The sequence below is a fragment of the Micromys minutus genome (genome assembly GCF_963924665.1).
Source record: "Micromys minutus genome assembly, chromosome: 12".
NCBI classification, from domain to species: domain Eukaryota; kingdom Metazoa; phylum Chordata; class Mammalia; order Rodentia; family Muridae; genus Micromys; species Micromys minutus.
The window spans coordinates 36,357,731-36,376,722 of record NC_137981.1 but is presented as its reverse complement, the minus strand read 5'-3'; the positions used below and the strand labels follow the sequence as shown (position 1 = coordinate 36,376,722).

Below are 18,992 nucleotides of genomic sequence, written 5' to 3'. Positions count from 1 at the left end.
AATTGGTGATAACAAGAGGGAACAGGAATCGGACACAATTGCTGTAGGGTCGGTGAAGGATTACAAAGAGGTGGACTTGGAGCTTGATCACAGGGCTTTAGTTTGTTTGGATAAAACTGTATTTTAAGATGGTGTGCTGATTGTAGGGGTGAGCTGGGGTTTGTTGTAGTTTGTTTTCATCTGTTTTTATATATTATTCCTAAATATATTTATAAAATATGACAAATACCTGCCATAATTATTGAAATTGAAGTTTTGAGGGGAAATATTAATAATGACAAGGTTTGGTTTATAACCGTGAGTGTGGGTTGCTATGAGGGGGAAGAGAAATAAAAATAGAAGGGAAGAAGGATGCCATTATATACCATTGTACCAGGAGGAATAATGGGAGAGAGGGAGGAAGAGGCAGGGGGAGCAGGAAAAGAGAGCATCAGTAAGACACAGAAATCTGTTTAAATAGAGGTTTCAGTAGATGTAGTAAATTATAATTTTTACAAGAAGGAGTTTCATTATAATTTGTTGTATGAATATAAGCTTATTATTGAGCAAAAAGCTAAAACAGCTGTTCTTTCTAATAGTGGATGAGAGACACAAAGGAAGAAGGTTGGCGTTTGTGTGTGTGTGTGTGTGTGTCGGATGAGTGTGTGTGTTAGGTATGTGGGGGTGTTGCTGGAAGATTTAATGTGGGATGAAAGAGTAAACTGCCACTGGGGAGCAGTAATTAGGTTTAGTTTGAGACGGAAGTAGATTTACTTTTGTCCTAAGTTTGCAAAATTATTTAAGTGTGTGTGTGTTAGTATAATTTTGTGGGGCAGAGTTTCACTATGTAGCCCTAGTTGTCCTTGAACTCTTTTTTTTTTCCTTTTTTTTTTTTTTTTTTTTTAATATGCATTGGTGTTTTGCCTTCATGTGTCTGTGTGAGGGTTCCAGATCTTCTGGAACTAGAATTACAGACAGTTGTGAGCTGCCCTGTGGGTGCTGGGGATTGAACTCAGGTCCTTTGGAAGAGCAGCCAGTGCTCTTAACCTTTGAGTTGTTTCTCTAGCCCAGTCCTTGAACTCTTTATATAGACCAGGCTAGCCTCTGCCTCGAACTCAAGAGATCAACTGCCTCTGCCTCCTGAGTACTGAGAACAAAGGTATTTGCTGCCATGCCTGGCTTTTATGTAGATTATTTGGAAAGTTTTTATTTTAAGGGTATTGTGGCACGTGCTCTTGGATCTAACAAATCAAACATTTGCTGATAATGTAGCATAAATTTATATGTCTAGATAATTCTTTTGGCATACATATAATTTTGCTATTAAGGCAAGTGTACATAATTATATCTTAGCTAAGTATTTGAAACTTGAGGAAAGAGGGCATCTTCTGTGTTTTTCAGAGTTAATGTTTTTGGTTTTATTTTTTTATAGTCCTCAATTCTGAGAATAACCTACATAAATTCATAATATAAAGTGGTGAGTTCAGGATCATTTAGAAATTGTTAGAAATCTATTCTAACCCAGAGCCAAAATTCATGTAACAATTATTTTCTGTTTTTTTAAGACAAAGTTTTCTCTGTGTGTCCCTAGCTGTTCTGGAACTCATTTTATAGACCTCACTTACCTTGAACTCAAGATCGCCTGCCTCTCTCTCTTGAGTGCTAGATTTACAGGTGGAGTGGGCTACCACTTTCTTTTTTTTAATGATACTCAATAGCAGTTTCTCATTGTTGTTTGGGGTTTGTTTGTTTGTTTTTTGCTTTCAAGGCAGTTTCTCTCTCTAGTCCTGGCCGTCCCGGAACTCACTCTGTAGAGCAGGCTGGTCTTGAACTCAGATTCACCTACCTGTGCCTTCCAAGTGCTGAGATGAAAGAAGTGTGTGCCACTTCTATCTGGCAATAAGAACTTATTTCAGCTACGATCACAAAATACAATCCAAGAGTATGATAACTTGTTGCTTACATGCTAAGGAGTAGCAAATAGAGAAATGGGTGATTATGTGTCTGTTTTTTATCTGAGCAGGAAACTTGGTAAAGACACGGACTTATAACATACAGTTATAAATCTTTAGAAGTCTCTGAGTCTGAGCTGAGGTGGTAGGACAGCATTCATTGGTGTCATATGTGACAATGGTGTGCAGCTGGAAGAGCATGTTTATGTTCAGAACCAAGACTGCAGTAAAGTTGTGCAGTGCAGTGTTGTTGGCAAGGTGGGCGCTGCCAGAAACACCTAAGACTCATCGCGTGTGAGATGATGGGTGGATTTCTGCTGGTTCTCAGTTCAGAAACCTCTTACTGTAAGCCAGTTTTTCCTTCTTTGTCTCTTTCCTGGTTGTTTATTTGCAGGCTCCCTTACCCATTCAGACCTGTAACCCACAGTTTAGGAAGTTGAGCGCTGGGCTGGAGGGATGACTCAGAGTGTGCCCGCTCCAGGCAGCTTGCAGTTGCTGGAACACAGACTCTCTTCTAGATTCCTCAGTCTCCTGTATTCACAAGCACACGGATACACAGAGACATAATTTAAAAGAAAGTCTGTCTTTTAAAAGAAAGCAATTGAATACGATAGTGTGGGGGAGAAGGGTTGTTTCTTTATAGAGAACTGCTCTAGGAAATCTGCAACACTGAATAGGTTCTGATGAGTGGAATACCTTTTGATACAGACTTTCTACCCCCTAGGCTTTCCAGATACCGTCTCCTAAGTAATGTTCTACAGAGCAGTTCTGAGGTTGCTGATAGAAAGTATTGTGTTGGAAAGGGTGCATCTGTTCGTGTTCAGATCCAGAAAGAACTGTTTTTCTGTTGCAGTGTTCCTAGGATCCCGTGGGCCTTCTCCATGACTGAAGTGTGTGGCATGATTCTGTGCTACATTTGGATCCTGGTTCTTCTTCTTCACAAGCACAGGTATTCACTGACTCCTGAAGACTGACTGACTCTCATGTAGGATCGTCAGGCCTGGCCCTTCACTCTGCATTTCCCTGGAAGATTTCCTTCTGTTCAGTGACAAAGAAAAACTGGGTTTAGTTAAGAAAGGTCGTAAGACCAATATATTTAGTAATCTTGTGAATGTATTTTATAGGGAAAAGGATAGTCAGCCTTGATCAACCAGTCCTTCTCAGTCTACCTCCCCTTTTCCCTCCTCGTCGTCCTTCTTCAGAAATAAGCTAGGAATGCCACTTCTGTAGAGAGAGATAGAAATACTTCCAAGGACAGTGTTTGGTTAAGCGTTTGAATGGAGGAGGGAGAGCCCATTAAACAGGATTGTCTTCTGTGCTCTGCATATCTGAGACAGTCCAGAAGTTGCTAAATGGAAAGAATGCAACAAGTAACCAAGGGAAGGTTTTTTGGGTTTTTGTGGGTTTTTTTTTTTTTTTTTTTAATTATAAAGACAGTAAGGAAGGCATAAGGGTAAGAAGGCCTCTTTATACATTAATGACATTAAAAAATAGGAAAGAAAACAAGACTTAGTAATGAAGAAACATTAAAAACTGTCCTGTGGTTAACCACTGCCCATTGTTTTTAGAACCCTGGAAAGGAATGAGGTGTTGTCTTGCAACTTGAGGGCCTCTCTTCTTCCCAGGAAGTTCTGTGATAGCCACATACATCCTGAGCCACAGTTATTTTAGTACTGAAGGTGAAAAGAAAGGTTGATGCCTGCTATTTTTGTCTCGTTTTGAGGCCATAATGAGCCCATTTCTCACTGTACATTGTGTCCTGTAGGTACTCATTTTAAAATGAAATAGTTTAGGAGTGTGTATATCACCACTTTCTAGTTGGCTTTGCCTTATAGGACCCTATGGGCTCGAATCTATCCTCTCCTGAAAATAAAACAAATTTAACCTTGTAAGAAATTCAGGGAAACTGAGGGCAGATGCTAGGTAAAAATTCAGGCAAAATCCATGGGCACAAAAGTTGTGGTCAAAGGCTAGATGAAAATGCCAGGCTCCAGAACTTGATAAAAATGAATAACCTTAATGACCAGGTCTCTCTGTCTCTCTCTTCCTCTCTCTCCCTCTCTCCATCTTTTGTTCAGTGCTACTTTTGAGGGACAGTCCCCCAAACACTTAGTCTGTTTAGATTTAGGGCATGTAAAGACAAGAGCATAAATGATGTCACATTTGTGATCACTCAAAGTTTCCATTGTAGACATACTTACCATAAAACTTAGGATTTTAAGAGCTTAGTATTTCACAGCTTAAGTTTAAGTTAGGAACAACTTAGATCGACTGTCATATAGCCACTCCTGTAGCCTGTAGTAGATCTCAACTGACTGACTTTACCCCACTACAGTCTAGCAAGATGACTCACTGGTAAAAAGTACTTGATACTCTTTCTAGCACCAGAGTTAAATTCCCAGTGCCCACGCTGATTCACTCAGATCCTGTACCTCTGGCCCCCAAGGTACCTGGACTTCCATGCACACACCCACAGGCAAACACACATACCTACACATTGTAATAAAAAACAATAAAAGTAAATCTTAAAGAAAATTTGAGGGGCCTGGAGAGATGGCTCAGAGGTTGAGAACACTGACTGTTCTTCCAGAGGTCCTGAGTTCAATTCCCAGCAACCACGTGGTGGCTCACAACCATCTGTAATGGGATCTGATGCCCTCTTCTGGTGTGTCTGAAGACAGCGACAGTGTACTTACATATGTACTCACATACATAAAATGAATAAATAAATCTTTAAAAATTTTTTGAATAAAGTCAGAGGTGGGAGTGGTGGTGCACACCTTTAATCCCAGTGCTCAGGAGGTAGAGGTAGGTGGGTCTCTGAGTTCAAAGCCAGCCTGGTCAACAGAGTGAGTTTCAGGACAGCCAGGGTTACAAAGAGAAACTCTATTTAAAAAAGAAAAAAAAATTTTTTTTTCAAGCTAAGACCCAGAAGCCCTGGGTGGCTACACTGGGTAATCTTTATATCTCAGCAAGTACTGATAATTTTTTTTTAAGTAAAGTATAATCTGATACTAAGCTTCCTAGTATTACTTCTGTCTTTAAAAACTCTATTTTCGTATGGCCATATTTTAACACTGAAAGGATGCTCTTTTGGATCTTTACTACTTGCATGTGGCTATTGTAATTGTAATTATTTAATATTAAATTCAGATCTTAGTTACATGAGCGTCATTTCAGGTGCTCAAGAGCCACATTGTATCTAGCTGGCTACATGGTACATAGAACATCCCCATCGTTATAGAATTCTAATTGGATGATGACATTTCAGATGGTTTTCTAAGAGTCCTCTCCTCTGACTTAGAATAAAATATGATACATTTATATTAAACGAGCTTAGTAATAAAACCACATACACATTTAAATATTCCAAATGCTTTATAAAGGGGTGATTTAAATGTAACGAATTTTTCTCCCTTAGTTAACTGGTCTACATTTAGTAAACGACTTTTGAGTAGCTACACAGTCTAGATTTTAGAATACCATCTTAATGCTCCCTTTTGTCCTTTCATTATAAACTCCAATCACAGCCCTGGCCCAGGGCGAACTCTGTCAGATTTGTCTCTATGGTTTTCCCTTTAATACAGAACATATAAGTTGGGGGAAAGATTTCTGCCTTAAAGACTCGTGGTTTTCTCTTGCTCTCTCTCTAGAAAAGCATTTGATGCCTCAGAGTTTGGAGTGTCTCTGACTTCTGCTTTGGTCACTCTGTTCACAGGTCAATCCTTCTGCGAAGGCTCTGTAGTCTGATGGGCACTGTGTTCTTGCTTCGCTGCTTTACCATGTTTGTGACCTCCCTCTCCGTGCCAGGACAGCACCTGCAGTGCACTGGGAAGGTAGCCTGCCACTTTGTCTGTGTTCTCTTGTTCTTGTTGGACTCGTGACATGATATATGCAGGAGGGTGACAATCTTGCTTTTTATGTTAAAATGTGCCTTTTTTGTATTGTAATATTGGTAGTAAACTTCTAGAAACAACTGGGTTAAGTAACCTCAAGCTAGACTCATCTCCCTGTGATTTCATCTGTGGATATTAGTTCCATGCTTTGGGTCTATGGAAAATTATTGTTTTGACTATCTTTTTCTGCTGCATTTTTCCTTTCTCATCACACTCAGCATCTTTTCTTACAATTTATTTAGCATGTATTATATACTGTAATGGGTTTCATTATCTGTCACACCCTCATGTGTGATCACATCGTTCTCCATACATTCGGCCTCTTTACCTCTTCATGTGATGCTGTGGCCCCTTCATGGCTCTCATCCTTCCTTTTCCTTAAACATTTTCCAGTTCAAATGAGTTCAGTGCTCTGTAAATTTTTCCTTTGGTTTTGGTGTGTGCTTTATACATTTTGTTTTGTTGTATAGTAGATAGATCCTTTCTTCTGGTTAGACAGGGCAGATTGTGCTGATAGGGAACAAAAGAGACGACTGTAAATTTTATTGTTTTTACTTTACAATCTAGGGTAAGGTCTGCTTTTTAAATTTAAGCTCAGTGGTAAAGTGCTTGCCTGATGTGCAGGGGGTACCCACCCCCACCCCATTGCTTAATTAAGAACAAATATATAAAATAATTTGAAAAGTTGAGGCTCTCAGCCAGATGTAGTATCATATACCTTTAATCCCCGAATTTGGGAAGGCAGAGGCAGGTGAATCTCAGTGAATTTGAGGCCAACCTGATCTACATACTAAGTTCCAGAACAACTAGTGCTATGTAGAAAGAAACAGAAACAAAAGTTGAAGATCTCTCCTGTTCTTCATATACACAGTTGTTGCAAATGGTTAAATTTGGGCAAGAAAAATATTAACCTGCTTAAGCAGGCAGAGGACTTGGTGGCTACATTAACACTTCTGTTGTTATTTTAATGTTTGTAAAACAAACATTAGGTGCCATTGCCTTTGCCTGCCATAGTAGAAATAGCTGGCATGCCAGTTAGGGAAAGAAGATTAAGCACCCACGGAGATGGAGAGGAAGGGGAGCACAGCTCTCAGGCATTCAGGCCCAGGAGGCTGAGCAGTGAGAAGAGGCCCGAGCCTTTTTAAGGTTAGGAACTATTGGGGCATTTTGTGTTTTTCAATATAGAAAAGTCGGTTTTGTTTGTTTGTTTGTTTGTTTTCAGGTAGGGTTCCTCTGTGTACTCCTAGCTGTCCTAGAACTCAATCTGTAGACCACACTGGCCTCAAACTCAGAAATCTACCTACCTCTGTTTTTCAAATGCTAGGACCAAAGGCATGCACCAATACCACTTGGCAGAAAAAAATTTTTTTTATTATGGAGTTGTTCAAGTTTCTTGTAAGAGCTCAAATTAGATATAAATGTATGTTAAAAAGCAAAAACTCACATAGAACCCTTTTCATCCCATCCTACAAGTAAAACTAACAGTTGTGTTCAGTTGCACAGATCTGGTTTGAAGTTTCTTCTTTCCTTCCTGTCTCCAGCCTTTCCTTTCTTGGAAGCAGACTCTATGCAGCTCTAAATAGCCTAGAACTCACTATGTAGATCAGGCTGGCCTGGTACTCACAGAAATTCTTCTGCCACTGCCTCTGCCTCACAACTGCTAGGATTAAAGATGCTATGTACCACACTCAGCAACACAAACCATATTTAAGTAGAGTTTTAATTACTTCATAAATTGATATTGACGGACACCTTTCAAATGATGGGTGAATTGCACAGGTTGTTCTATAGCTGACATTTAAGGTACTAGCATGTTACTTTTTTCTCTTCTTGTTTGTGTTAGGCCTGATGTGGGGGGGTGTGCGTACTGAGGCAGGGTCTCTGGCTGAACCTGGAGCTACTAGCTCTGCTAGCATGGCTGCTAGCTGCTCTGGGGATTTCCTGTCCACCTCTTGCTGCTGGAATTTCCAGTGGGCTATTATACCCGGCCAGCCCTTTTCATCTTTTCGGCATGGATTCTAGGGCTCTGAATTTAAGGCATGTTTGCTTGAAAGCACTGTATCCATCTCCCTAGCCTTGTTATTTACTCTTTTGAAATGAGTATACAGTTATTGTCATTTGTTTTAGAAGTTCATCATTTTAATAGCTGTGGGATTTTCCACTGTAAGCATTCTCATTCCCACCCTAGCTTGCAGATGATGTAAAATTTGGTTGTTTCTAAGGTGTTTTGAACAATGCCATAGTAAATATCCTTATACAGTTGAGCTTTTCTGCTTATATCTTGGGGAGGGACCTTGACCCAAGGCTTTGCACATGCTAGGCAAGCACTGGTTATCTCTTAATATTTTGGAAATAGGATTATATTATTAAGGATAGGTACATTGCCAATTTCGATACATAGATAGTCCTAAAATGCTTACTTGAAAAAAAGCTAGTTTTCAGGTATTTTGGACAGAGGTATACATTGTAACCTTGTACTTTTAAAGTAGCTTGTTTTTTTCTGAAGAACAATAATGAATATCTTCCACATTTGCTTTTCATGGTCTCCAGATATTACTCAGAAACATCTGTCAAAAACATTTCAAATTCAGAGAGTGTATATGTGTGTACTCACATGCAAGTGTGGGCATACACATGCCAAAGGAAAAATATAGGATTCAGAGGACAGCTCTTGAGAGCTATTTCTCTGTGCTCCCGTTGTGTGAAACCAAGGGTTGAACTCCAGTCATCAGGCCTGCTCACAAGAGTCTCTGCCCACTGAGCCAATCTTGCCAGACCCACTCATGCATTTCCTTAACAAAACAAAACAATAGTGAAAAACAGTCACCAGGAGCTGGGCATGGCAACTCACGCCTGTAATCCCAGCACGCAGGAGGCTGTGGCAAGAGATCGACAAGTTTGAGGACAGCCAGAGCACATGGTGAGGCCCAGCCCAGCCTGAGATGCAAGACCCTGTCTGAAAACACATTATCAGAGTGGCATTCCTTCCCTATTTTACTTGGCTTTGTATGCAGACAGATCTGTAAGCTTCTCTAAACATTCCTGGTTACTGCTCTCTGTAATTTCCTTTTAGGCAATTGAGAAAATAGACTTTGTTTTAGAAATTAAATTAACAAAAAAGGAATGACTAGAATCTGATTTAGTTGTATTGATAACTTGTATAAGTAAGTGTACATCCCTTTGAGGTAGACTGTAGGGCAGTCTTATATCTGTCACCACGAGGGCGTCCGACATACGATGGACCTGGTGTTTTAGCTGTGTTCATGGCTAGCTTTTGTCTTCAAAAAGATCTTTACTTTGATTTATAGCCTTGAATGATTATCAAAGGTTGGCTTTATTGTTATTTGTTTTGGTTTTATTTTTGCTTTTATAAGACAGTTTCTCTGTCTACCCCTGGCTGTTCTGAAGCATTGGTTTTTAGAGTAAATCAGCCTTGAGAGAGCCTCCTGCCTCTGGCTCCTGAGTGCTGGCATTAAAACTGTGCACTGCTATGCTTGGTTTAAGTTTTAAAGATTAATTTTTTTAAATGATGTGGATGTGTCTCTGTCTGTGTACACATGTGGTACCCACAGAGACCAGAGGGTGTTGGATTCCTAGGCTCGGCTGTGAGCCATCGAACTGGCTGGAGTTCTGAAAGAGCAATATATATTCTCAACCTCAGAGCCACCTCTCCAGCCCAGTACCAACCCCTCAGTCCCAGCAGGCTAAGGTGAGCCACCCACCCAGTGTGCCAGTTAAAGGGATGAGAGTGCTGCAAGACACAGTCAGTCATTTCGGCCACTTTGGGAAGAGTGACACCCCTCCCCCAACAGCAGTCATAGTGTACCAATATGAACTGTGGGTTAAATAGAGAAAATTTGAGGTAGTCGTAAGAAGTACACATAGTAAGGCTGCCTTGGTCTGAGTGTGGTCTGGTTGGCGAGTACCTCAGTCCTTGTTATTGCTTGAGGAGATAAACCAGTTCCCATGACGTGATTGCTCTTGCTTGAGGGTGATCTCATGATGGGGTCACCTGCCTAGGAGGCTTCAGCACCTTTAAGACTATGGGTTTGGAAGGGATACTGGGACAGCTGGTAATAGGCTCCTCTGTTTTCATCCTTATCTTTCCTTGTACCTTCATTTCAGCTCGAAAAGAGCTGAAATTTGTTAAATAGAAGCCATGATTAATATGTGTTTGAACAGTTAGGCATGTGACTCACCACAGTAAATGAGATAGAAGTACAGAGAAGGTTTTTATTCCACTTTGGGCCCCTTGTAACAGCTAAGGAGCCCTTGATTCTCACCAAGAATGCTGTAGCTGTTTTAGAACAACAGCATGGTCCAGAGTTGTGTGCTCATGTGTGTCACAGCACTTTGAGCATCCTCTGGCAGTGGTAGCGGTGCTGCCTCGCTGGGATGTGGGGAGGACAGCAGATAGGCTGTACCTCATCCTTCGTACATGCCACTCACGCCACCTGGTTAACTTTCTCACCCACACTGCTTAGTATCAGTCTTGAGTCATCGCCAGCTAGTTAGTGAAAGATCGAACTAATGGGTTTTGGTCTTCTTTTTTATATATGACTCTAGTCTCTTGAAATTGTTTCTGTACATGGTTTAAAGTAAGGTAAAAACATTTCCCCCCAATAGTATGCTAACCAATTAGGAAATTAAAACTAAACTACAAACAAACAATAGTGAAATATGTTTTCCCTCTGAAAAGTTGGCATATTTAGTATCGGTAGATTAACAAAAGAAAGAACATATAAATTTAATAACACTCCAGAGCTATGTACAAAGTTAGGAGACTCTGCCAACATGTTGACATAAACTTTATGTCTTTCCTTATGTAAAGGAACAAGCAACATGAAGGTTTAGGAGGCGTGGAGGGTAATACAAACCTTGGCAAGCTCAGGAAAGGAACTGCTTGGTCATTAATGACAGTCTTATTGTCCTGACAAGATTTCCCAGGTAGCAGCATGTGGACACCTGTGCCATCGCTGTCTGGCTAAAAGGTGACCGACCCACAATCTCTGCTTCCTGCAAAAAGTCTTTCTTAGGGAGATCTGGAGATCTCTACACTTCTGTGTTTGCATCTGTCACTTAATTGACTGATATAGATGGATTCTTCTTATTCAAGGAGAGGTTTTTAAACCTATTACCTAGTGAAGTTGTATGAATAAACAGATCTGAAAGGAATATGTTTGAGATAGAACATTTTGCTTTCCTGTGAAGTGTGTCATATGGATAAGAATTTCCTGATGAACCTCAAGAGGATTATCAGAACAGCCACTTAAGAGAAGGCTAGGTCTTTGTGCAGAGAACCTTTTTTTGTGGTACAAGAACAAATTAGATGTTACTCTCTGGTGTAGACAGCTCTCTTCTTGTCTCCAGTGGCTTTTTTTTTTTTTTATTAATTAGTTAATGTATGGATATTTCCATCCAGATCTGCCCTAAATGCTGCTAATTATTTTAAAGTATAATGTAGCCTGCCTATTGACCTACATTATTTATAGCAATCATAAGAAAGTAGAGCATTATGGGATAGCAGCCAGATGTCAAATTCCTTATAGTAAGACCAACCAGAGGCATTTCATTGTGATAAATTAATGACTTAAAATTATGGACCCAAGACAGAAGCAAGAACATGTCTATTTTTAAAACTTAGCAACACAAAGCTAATTTGCATATCATGTCTAGACAGTTTTCATTCTTCTGTTTCAGTTCTGTTTCTAGAAGGATGTATGAGAAATACAGAATGGGAAAAGATGGAAAAACTTGTTTCTGGGTGGAAATTATTTGGGACGGACATTACTTGTTTGCTGCCTGTTCATAATTAAGATATTATCCAGCCTGGTAGTGGTGCACACCCCTTTAACCCCAGAAGTCAGAAGCAGAGGCAGACAGATCTCTTAAGTTTGAGGTCAGCCTGGTCTACAGAGCAAGTTCCAGGACAGCCAGAGCTACACAGAGAAACCCTGTCTCAAAATATCTTTCCTTCTTAACCCTACCACCACCACACAGTGTTCTGGTGTGATGATTTATCAACCATCTATAACCCTTTGTCTTACACTATCCTACCTGAGATTCACATCTCAAGGCCTGGTTGTGGGTAGAAGGCAGATGGGGTGGTAGAAAAGAGCTCCTTTACATGTCTGTAGCCGTCCTATAGATCTTTCACATTTTTGCTTTCAACTTATTGTACAGAACATAGCTCCCTGTAACTGTAGGGGAGACCTGGAGGGATAAGATCTGGTTGCGTTCATGGCCAATGTATGTGTTTCTGAGAGCAGTGAAGACAGAGAATAGTTATTAAATGATAACTTGGACGTTTCGGCATAGTTTGTTTCCTTGCTTCTTTTTTATTTTATTTTACTTTCCTGGTTATTATGGAATAAAAGTAAGTAAGTAAATAAAACAAAATTTGGGTGTTGGGTCTAGGAATCACCACACAAACCACTCAGTCACAGATCTTAGTCAAACAGGGCTGGTTTATTGAACACACACCCAAAGACTGATCCATCAGGGATGTAAGGATTTAGGGAAAAGGGATTTCTTGAGGAACATTTATCCTGTCCTCATTGGTTGGGGTATTCCACTGTGGCAGGGGACTGGCCTTGTCTAACATTAATTCCACATCTTACTCAAAGTGCAAGTTTTATCCCGAGTGGCTTCTTATGTTGGTGTCCGTCCCAGGCTTAGCTTATAAAGAACCATAAACACTCATACATAGGTGCAGGAAATGCTGCTGGGCAGTTGGTTCAGGTCTAGGCTTATTGTGACCAAGGAAGCAAAAGAGTTCTAACTGACCTGTATTGTGATTGTTTCCAAGAGCACCAAAGCACAGAACCTAGCAGAATATACAGTCAGTTCAGGAGTGAGAAAGGTTCCTAGTGACAGCACAAAATGGCTTCTAGACAGGCAAAGAGGCCTTAACATTGGGGATGCTCTTGTTTTACAGTGACTGTTTGAGGCAGAGTTTTTCTGAGTAGCTGTGGCTGTTTTGGAACTTGCTCTGTAACCAGGTTGGCCTTGAACTCAGAGATCTGACTGCCTCTGCCTCTCAAGTGCTTGGATTAAAGGGGTACACCACCACCGCCTGGATGCTTGTTTGTTTTAAGATAAAATCTCATGTAACCTAGGCTGGCATCTGACTCTGAAGTGTTGGGATTTTGAACATGTGTCATCATTCTTGGTATTAACTTTTTTACTTTTTGCTTTTGTTATCTTGAGATGAGGTAGGTCTCTCTGTACAGCCCTGGTTGACCTGGAACTCAATATGTAGAACAGACTGGCCTCAACCTCACAGAGACAGATATACTGGCCTCTGCCCAGAAGTGTCAGTGGATGACATAAGCCTGCCTTGGCCCTTTTACTTTAAAGGAACTACTATAATGGAGTTTGAACTTCATTATATTTCATTTAATGAGCATTTTCTAAGTATAGTCAAGCTTTGGTCATTCTCTGACTGCACTTTGAATTAGCTGAGTTAGACTCTGTTTGCCTTTACCTGGATGCTCTTATTTCTGAATCATTCCTTATGAATTGCCTGAAATAGATTTGGGGAAGAACTAACTCATAGCTTTCTTTACAGGTATATGGAAGTGTGTGGGAGAAACTACATCGGGCATTTGCCATTTGGAGCGGCTTTGGTATGACTCTGACTGGCGTCCACACTTGTGGAGATTACATGTTCAGTGGCCACACAGTTGTTCTAACCATGCTGAATTTCTTTGTCACAGAATGTAAGTATGTCCTTAATGTATAGTAGACAACTATGCCTCTATGCATAGTAGACAACTTGTTGAAGAGGAGAAACTGGGGAGGATGTTAAGTTCTAGAAGGAGTAGGCAGCGGGTGGGAATGTAACTCAGGCCGTGGAGTGCTTGCCTGCCTCACGTGAAGCCCCAGGTTTGATCCCCAGCACCACATAAAGCCTGGTGTGAGGGCATGTGCCTGTAAACCCTAGTTCAGGTTCATCCTCAGCTGCGTATCCAGGTCAAGGCAGCCTGGGCTACATGAGACAGAGTAGAAATAAAGGTGGTGGGGCATAGGTTAGGGGAGCAGAAGCTTATAGCCTACTCTGAGAAACATGTGGCTAAGAAGCATGGGAGGAAATGTGTTATTAAATGGTCCTTCTGTCCTTCTCCTTAGATACACCAAGAAGCTGGAATTTCTTGCACACTCTATCCTGGGTTCTCAACCTCTTTGGAATCTTCTTCATCTTGGCTGCCCATGAACATTATTCCATTGATGTGTTTATTGCCTTTTATATCACAACAAGACTCTTTTTGTACTACCATACTCTGGCTAATACCAGAGCGTATCATCAGAGTAGGAGAGCGAGAATTTGGTTTCCTATGTTTTCTTTCTTTGAATGCAATGTTAATGGCACAGTACCTAATGAATATTGTTGGCCATTTTCTAAACCAGCAATAATGAAAAGACTAATTGGATGAAGACTCTCTCTGTAATGAGTTTGTTGTTAAATATACAGTCGTTATGGAATGAAAATGAATACCGTTGCTTTGTCCCCAGGTTCCTGGATACGTTGCATTTTGGCTTCTGTGTTGACAGGCTTCCCGCTCTGAGCAAGGCTATGACTATAGAACTCAAGAAAGAGCACACAAGACTCCTAATCTAGCTGTCCGAATGGAGAGGCCAAAGAGGGGGTTTCTGCCCCTCACTGTAGGAAGACCCAGTGTGGGCATGATGTCAGGCCATTACCTGTGCATGTTAAGTGTTTGCTTACTGAACTCAAGCACGTCAGCTTGGGCTGGTTGAAGAATTTTTACTGATTTCCAGTAGGACTCAAGTCAAGAAGTATTTTTTGAAGCTGGCTTTCCTTACCTAGTGAGCCGTCCTCACATGTTCATTGAACTAATCTGTGTCTGTCTGCAAAGTGAGTGTCTTATTGGTAAATATATTTTACCTTTTGAGCCATTTTAAAGAAAAACACATTGAACGCAGCAGCTTTTGTGAAACGAGAGAATGCAAGAGGCAACGTTGGAGGTGACATGCTGGTCGGGTGTCACTGGCCTCCCCACTAATGCAGAGTCAGCATTTCAGAACAGGGCCAGCGTCAGTTGCCATCCCTGATCTGTTTGGAAGTTTCAGTGTGATCAACAAGATTCATGAGGGGAAATGGCTGTGTTCCTAATAGTAAGTGGTGTCGTTTTAGTGCCGTAAGTATCTGGAATAAGTACTTGTAACTGTTAGACAGATGACAGCCCAATATAATGCTTCTTTAATAATGTGACTCCAGTGAGACAAATGAGTGTTTTAGCAGATGTTAAAGTTCTTACGTCCGCAAGTGAGTAAGTGTGCATGCAAAGAATTATTTTCTTCTGGAAGAAGAGAAAACAAAACAAAAAAAAAAAAAAAAAAAAAAGCTGTAGGCATAGTGTTAACTCTCTGGGGGTTTCCTCTTTTTGTTTTTTTCCTGAAAGTTCTCATTTTTGACCATTGAAAGTAAACAGTCTGAGACACACTTGGACAGAAAAATAGCTTCTTATGTTTTATTTTAAAAAATAATTGTATACATACATTCTTTCTATAGTCTTAATTTGGCAGTTAAGAACTAAATACTTTAGCTGCTGTTTACATTGGAAAATTACCTTCAGTAATTACTGTTCTCTCCAGTACCATTTGTCACTTTATTTTTTATTGGTTGTACATAACAGTTTTAACCTTATCCTGGTTGCAGAATTGGAATACTAATTGTATAGTTTTTACGTTCCATTTTAAAACAAGGATTCTCGAGCTACAGGCACACTGCAGTCACAAGGAGACCACAGCCGGTGTTTATTCCTTCTCTGTGGGGCGAAATGTTCGTTTTTGCACTTGGAGCCATAGTCCCTCTCAGAAGCACCTGAGTGATTAGACAGAAAGGGGTGTTAGACAGACAGGTCTCCGCCTGTGCTGAACAACCCTGCTTTGAGTATGCTGGAGACATCACTCATTTCTCACCGGAGAGATGATGGAAAGCAACTCAAATTCAATTATGTTTTTAAATCTTGTACTTCAAAATACTTGCAGTATTTTAAATTTTTGGTTCTGTTACAAGCCAGGATCAAAACCGCCAATATCTCATCTAAAGAAACTGCGTAATCATGGAGGTTTGCTGGCTTGTTTGAGTAGTTTGACTTAGGGTGAAGGGATGTTACTGCCACCCCCTCTTATTACCCTCCCACCCACACAGCAGGATCCAGTTTACCTGGGGGATGGGGAGAGACAGTGTTGGCTTTGGGGAAAATGTTCCAAAAACATGTGTCTACATTTATTTTTTAAACTGCTAACTATATTAATGGTAAATATCTTAACCCTAGGCCTCACTCCTCCATATGGATTCCGTCGCAGAGCAAAATAGGGGAATAAGTGCCCTTGCCGAGCTCTTGGGGTGGGGGTGGGGGTGCCCACAGCAGCTGCAGCAAGAATTGAGAGGTCTTGCAGTCTCCCCTTTTGTTTTGAGGAAAAAGGTAAGCTAGATATATGATCTGGTAGCTGCTGTAAGACAGTGTTTACAGAGCTAAATCCTCTTCAAGTCTCAAAATGGAGACAGTATCTTTCAGTTGTTTCCTTCACACCTTTTTTCCTACTAAAGCCTAACCATAATGAAGACAGAATTTATGTTTACATTTGGGGCATGGTGTGGCTGCATTCGGAGGCTCCAGGTTTTTGAACCCTGTATTTGATTCTGCAGTTATGTGAGGTTTTTATCCTTGACAGCTTAGTGCAGAAGCAAGAGAAGGGGCTGCAAAGGGTGGATTGCGTACATTCTAAAAACAGTGTCCTTGCCCTTCCTGTGGTGCTAACCCTAGGGCTTTGTGTGCTAGGCAAGTGCTCTCTGTCTTTTACAGGGTAAGACAGGATTTTACTGAAAGGTGGATGTGCTGCAGGTAGAAAAGGAACGAGGTTTTTGTGGATTGTAAGCTTGCTCTCATCACCACATACTTTTGGCAGAAACCTTTGTGTTGCTGTTCCCAATGAGGCTGTCCTCCAGTTCTTGCTGGCCAGAATTGCTGTGCCAAAGATACTTTTATAAAGCAGTGGGCTTCATCTTAGAACCAGTCAATTAAATAAAGCTGTAACCAAGAAAAGCCACTTCCAAGAGCCTACCATTGACACTGTAAGTGGTGATTGGCCCTGTTCTATCTGCCTGTTAGGATTGAGAATTCCAAAAATCTGTAATTTATAAGTGGGGAACAGAGGCGCTAAATCTTTCTGTAGCAGAGAGGAAATAGTCTTTTAGGAACGATTGTGCAAAAGTTTTTTTTGGGGGGGTGTCTTTTGTTTGGTTTTACTTTGTTTTCTTTTCTCTCTTTTTTTTTTTTTTTCCCAGAGACAGGGTTTCTGGAACCAGGGATCCACCTGTCTTTGCCTCCCATGCTGGGATTTAAGGTGTGCACCACCACGTGCACCTTTTTGTAAAACTTAATTCATATAAATTCAGATTCATGGCAAATAAGTGTTTTCTTTATGTTCAGTAAAAAGGAGTTTTATCATTGAAAGATTCTAGATCCAAAATGCTTAACAATGTTTACAATATTCTTGACTTAAACTCTCTGATTTAGTACACTTGATTATTTGATAGTCTTCTGTGGCTAGAATCCCATAGCAACACCCGTCAGCCCTCTGTTTGTCAGACTTGGGAGACAGGAAAGAAGGAATAGTTTACTTGCTTCCCTTCATACAGTGTGACAGCCACCAAGGCGTGTCAGGGGTTTTGTTTGACTGGGTTTGTTGTTGTTGATGTTTTGAGTCTTTTGTTTTTGAGACAGGGTTTCTCTGTGTAGCTTCAGCTGTCCTGGAACTCAGACATTCTCCTGCCTCTGCTTCCCAAGTTGTTGGAATTAAAGGGGAGCATCAATCACCCTGGCCAACAAGCATGTCAGGTTTTTGGGTTTTTTTGGGGGGGTTCGTTTGTTTTTTTTGAGACAGGGTTTCTCTGTGTAGCCCTGGCTGTCCTGGAACTCACAAGCATGTCGGTTTTAATGGCGGTTTCACATGACAGTTTGTGTTTATTAAAAGTGAACTATCCCCAGTCACCCCATATCTCTGTAGCTGAGGATTAAAGTACCATCAAAGATGCTTCAAGTGACCAGATGGGAAGAGAAAGGATTTGGTTTGTTTTTTTTCCTTAGAAATAGCTTTAAAAATGACTAAAATTGTTGTAAAAGTAGGTGTTGGTTAACCTATAAATTCAGTGGCACTAATTTCACATAACTAACACAATGAAAGACTGTATCAAGTTCAGTACAAATATCTGCACTCTAAGCTATTTCTCCAGCTACACTAAGTTGTTTTTGAGGATACAGTCTACTCTGTGTTGATCAAAGGACTCTTTATTCTGTGTATTTCCCGTCTTGGCATAAGGAAGCTTTGTGCTTTGACAGGAGAAGGAATGTTCTATTGTTTGTTTCTTTTCCCTATTGTTACTTCATATCTCTTTTAATCTGAACTACTGGATTGTCCAAAGGACTAAACCAAGCCTGTTGTTATTAACAGCTTTAAAATGTTTAATTTTAATAATTTTTCACTGAATTCATGGGTTGTTAGGGTAATGAAATATTTCTGATGTGGAACAAAAGTAATGAAACTGGTACTCAGTGGGGGAAGCAGGTTGCTTGGACTAAACCAGGCATGTTCAGTTTTGAGAATTCTACCTAAAGGTCTCCTGCCCACAGAGAAACAAACTCGTGTTACTTGAAGATATGAAAGTTCCCGTGGTAGCCATACCTTGAAGCACAGTGTTGTACATAAGTAAATACCTGATTCTAAATTAAATCCAGATTTAACTAATATATATATTATTTTATAACTTTGTTGTATTAAAATGTTTTAAACACTAAAAAATAAAACATTTGAAAGTTGATATGTGGCTTCTTATTTAAATATCCTTGCATTATTAACATAGTGTGTCTTTATTGTTTCAGATAGAATCTTGCTTTGCAGTGTGGTCTGGTCTCAAACTTCTGTATACGTCCTGGTTTTGACTTGCTGTCTTGTATCAGCCCCCTGAGTGTTAAGACTGTCAGGTTCAGTGGATTTGGGTGGGGGGGTTTCCCAAATGGTTAAACACTGCAACTTTAGGAAGGAAGGAGGGAGGGAAGGAAGGAAGGAAAACATTTAAATTGTATTTCACAGTACACATATGGAGGTCAGTAGACAACTCGGAGAAGCAGGGTCA

The 18,992-nt window shown here is 40.5% G+C and overlaps 1 protein-coding gene across 2 annotated transcripts in view; it reads left to right on the top strand.

Annotated features, from left to right (window-relative positions):
- SAMD8 (sterile alpha motif domain containing 8) overlaps positions 1–18,663 on the top strand; it is a 40,091-nt gene extending 21,428 nt beyond the window's left edge. For both annotated transcript variants that reach the window (XM_080926932.1, XM_080926933.1), the window contains exons 3-6: positions 2,785–2,880; positions 5,650–5,767; positions 13,398–13,548; positions 13,958–18,663. In XM_080926932.1, coding sequence (XP_080783058.1) covers positions 2,785–2,880; positions 5,650–5,767; positions 13,398–13,548; positions 13,958–14,262 — 670 coding nt within the window. In that variant the 3' untranslated portion in view covers positions 14,263–18,663. The remainder of the gene's footprint in view (positions 1–2,784; positions 2,881–5,649; positions 5,768–13,397; positions 13,549–13,957) is intronic.
- The last annotated feature ends 329 nt before the right edge of the window (positions 18,664–18,992 follow it).